Source organism: Primulina eburnea, chromosome 1, assembly GCF_022965805.1.
Source record: "Primulina eburnea isolate SZY01 chromosome 1, ASM2296580v1, whole genome shotgun sequence".
NCBI classification, from domain to species: Eukaryota; Viridiplantae; Streptophyta; class Magnoliopsida; order Lamiales; family Gesneriaceae; genus Primulina; species Primulina eburnea.
In genome coordinates this window covers 11,716,861-11,719,603 of record NC_133101.1, presented here as the reverse complement: position 1 = coordinate 11,719,603, position 2,743 = coordinate 11,716,861, and the positions used below count along the sequence as shown (strand labels likewise).

Genomic DNA, 2,743 nt, shown 5'->3' with positions numbered 1-2,743 from the left:
CTGAATTTTCCAGCGATTTAGTATTAAGACAAAGAGATCTTGACTTAATGTCGCGGCCTGGTGTTGCAACACCAGTGGCAACACCAAAGGGATTGACCTGCAGTTTATACATATATATCTGGATGGCAGAAAGGGAGGTACAATCGTTTCCTTCGTTAGAATCACGATCTTCATCAGTGTCCTCGTCACTCAAGGTGATTGCCATGTTTTTATTTCTACAAAGTTGGTTGGCACACTCATTTGCATAATGACCAAATCTGGAGCATTCTCGACATTGGACTGAATCAAGTTTCTTTACCTTTGGTCGACCCAAAGCTTCATTCCTTGATCTAAAATTCCCTTGAATAGGTGCAGACATTTTATTCCTTTCAAAGGGAACAAAAGAAGGTTTTGGTGTTGGCATAGTTTTCTTTTGTCTCTCATTCGTTTCAAGTAGTCACCAAACTTCTTAGTAATCAAGGAAATTGAATCCTCATCAGATCAGATTCATTTACCTCTTGAATTAGACTGTTCATGGAGTCATCAGTGCTTTGTAAAGCAATGGCATTCCCTTTATTTCTTTTCTGTAGGTCCAGATTCATTTCAAATGTTCGGAGTGAGCTAATCAAGTCTTCCAGGTTAAGTGTAGAAGTGTCCTTGGACTCATCAATGGCACAAATTTTGATATTGAAGCGTTTAGGAAGGGATCTCAGGACCTTGCTAACCAGTCTTTCGTTTGACATAGGATCACCGAGAGTAAAAGCCTCATTTGCAATATCACGTAATCTTCGATCATATTCTACAATAGTCTCATTTTCCTCTATTCTCAAGCTTTCAAATTTGGAGGTTAACATCCTGAGTTTGGTTCTCCGAACACTTTCAGACCCTTCGTAGTGCTTTTGAAGAATATTACAAGCTTCTTTGGCATAGATATAGTTGGTGATGAGGTTGAACATGTTGACATCAACAGAGGTGAATATAGCATTGAGCGCCTTTGAGTTAAAGTTCGAGGTTTGGACTTCATCATTGGACCAAGAATTCTCTAGTTTACTTCTACTATCTCCATCATCATCAACTATCCTTGGTGGAGACCAACCGTCTAAGACTCGTTGCCATGCCCTTTCTTCGATAGATTTGATATACATCCTCATCTTGACTTTCCAGAGAGCATAGTTTGAACCATCCAAGACTGGTGGTCTAAAAGCAGTGCTAGACGCTAACAGATCCATCAAGCTATTAGTGTGTTTTCTGTAAAGACAACAGACGACCAGAATCAATCACTTAGTGTGTCAAGCGTTGGCTCTGATACCACTTGAAAGTGTTGTATCTCATAAAATCAAAGGAAATATTCAGTAATGTATATCAGAATTTGGTGTTGTGCTAAGGTGTTGTAAACACCAGTACACAACACTGTAGTGGAAATTAATTGTTAATAAACATGTATAATTGCAATAAATAAGCAGAGATCGGAATTGAATCATTCACAAGTACGAATACTTGTATGATGCCTCATGGCAAAAAAATTCATTAGAAAATATGTAATCTGTTTACACCAAACAATACTAGTGAAAAATATCAGAATCCAATTCCTTGACAAATTAGTCTAGAAATACAAAAATAAAATATTAATTGAATTTGAAATACATGAGTCCTTTCACTATTCAATCAGAACGACCTCATAAATAGAGAAATTGTCTGACATATTTAGTACACATAATTGTATATTTGCTACCGAAAGTATTTCTTTCAGATGCTTAGTATACTGAATTTTATTGATCTAATGGAGTTCGGACTACTGCTTATGTTTTCTTGTAGTCTAGTATAATGATGATGTCTGCTCTTCTACAAAACAATTATCTACTGGTTTTTCTTAATCTTAACATTCAGCACATCACCAAAACTCAAAGGTACTCCTAACATATATCATTTCATAATTGAAAAATAAATTTACGCATCACGTACTCTCGACATTGGTTTTAATAAATGCCCAATATTTTTCATAATTTATTTTATATTAAAGCTTGGTACAAGAATTACATGAACCTAGCTCATAAACGTATATATGGTAGTTTGGGGAGACAAGAAGATAGTTTGAAAACCATATGAATTTGGGACAACTTTCTTCTTTATTTCTTTGATCTTTATCAACATTATGAAGCTAGCTTTAATTATCATGATTTCATTGGACCACTTCAATTTGAAGTGCAATTATACACCATTTGAAATATTTTATATTAACCAAATATTGATGGCATGGATTAAATGCATTTTTGAACCACGTACAACTCCTATAGTCATCGCATGTTGATAATCTATTCAGGAAAAAAAATCGAATGACAGTTGGCCTATTTTGTGTTTTGGTAATATAATTATTCAAACTTTGGTTTTAGTCTAATAATATGCTTTTTTTTTCCAATTTTAATTTTTTTTCGTTAAAGTACGAACATTTTTTCGTGTCATGCCAACACCTCGACAAAAAATAAGTAAAAATGCATGAGAACCAAGTAGAATTTCAAAACTTTAGTATAAATTAATATGTACGTGAGGGGATTTTATACCGAGGTTCATGTAATCATGCCAAACATGGGGTCCGAATACATTATAATTAATTTAGAGAATGACAGCTTGTTTGATCAAAATTATTAAAATATCTGGATCACGATATTTTGGAATAATTAAGTTCTCGAGTATAACTTCACGTTGCACGACCTAATGAATGGTGGAAAAATACAGTATCTAGTGGTGCGTATTAATGCGAAGTCTA

The 2,743-nt window shown here is 34.4% G+C and overlaps 1 protein-coding gene across 1 annotated transcript; it reads right to left on the bottom strand.

Annotated features, from left to right (window-relative positions):
* Positions 1–455: 455 nt before the first annotated feature.
* Positions 456–1,208, bottom strand: LOC140804184 (uncharacterized). Its single transcript, XM_073160028.1, has one exon. It carries the CDS (start codon positions 1,206–1,208, stop codon positions 456–458), a length of 753 nt encoding a protein of 250 aa, XP_073016129.1.
* Positions 1,209–2,743: the final 1,535 nt, after the last annotated feature.

Excerpts from the sequence above, each read along its gene's own strand:
- LOC140804184 (XM_073160028.1), bottom strand. The coding sequence starts at position 1,208 with ATGGATCTGTTAGCGTCTAGCACTGCTTTTAGACCACCAGTCTTGGAT.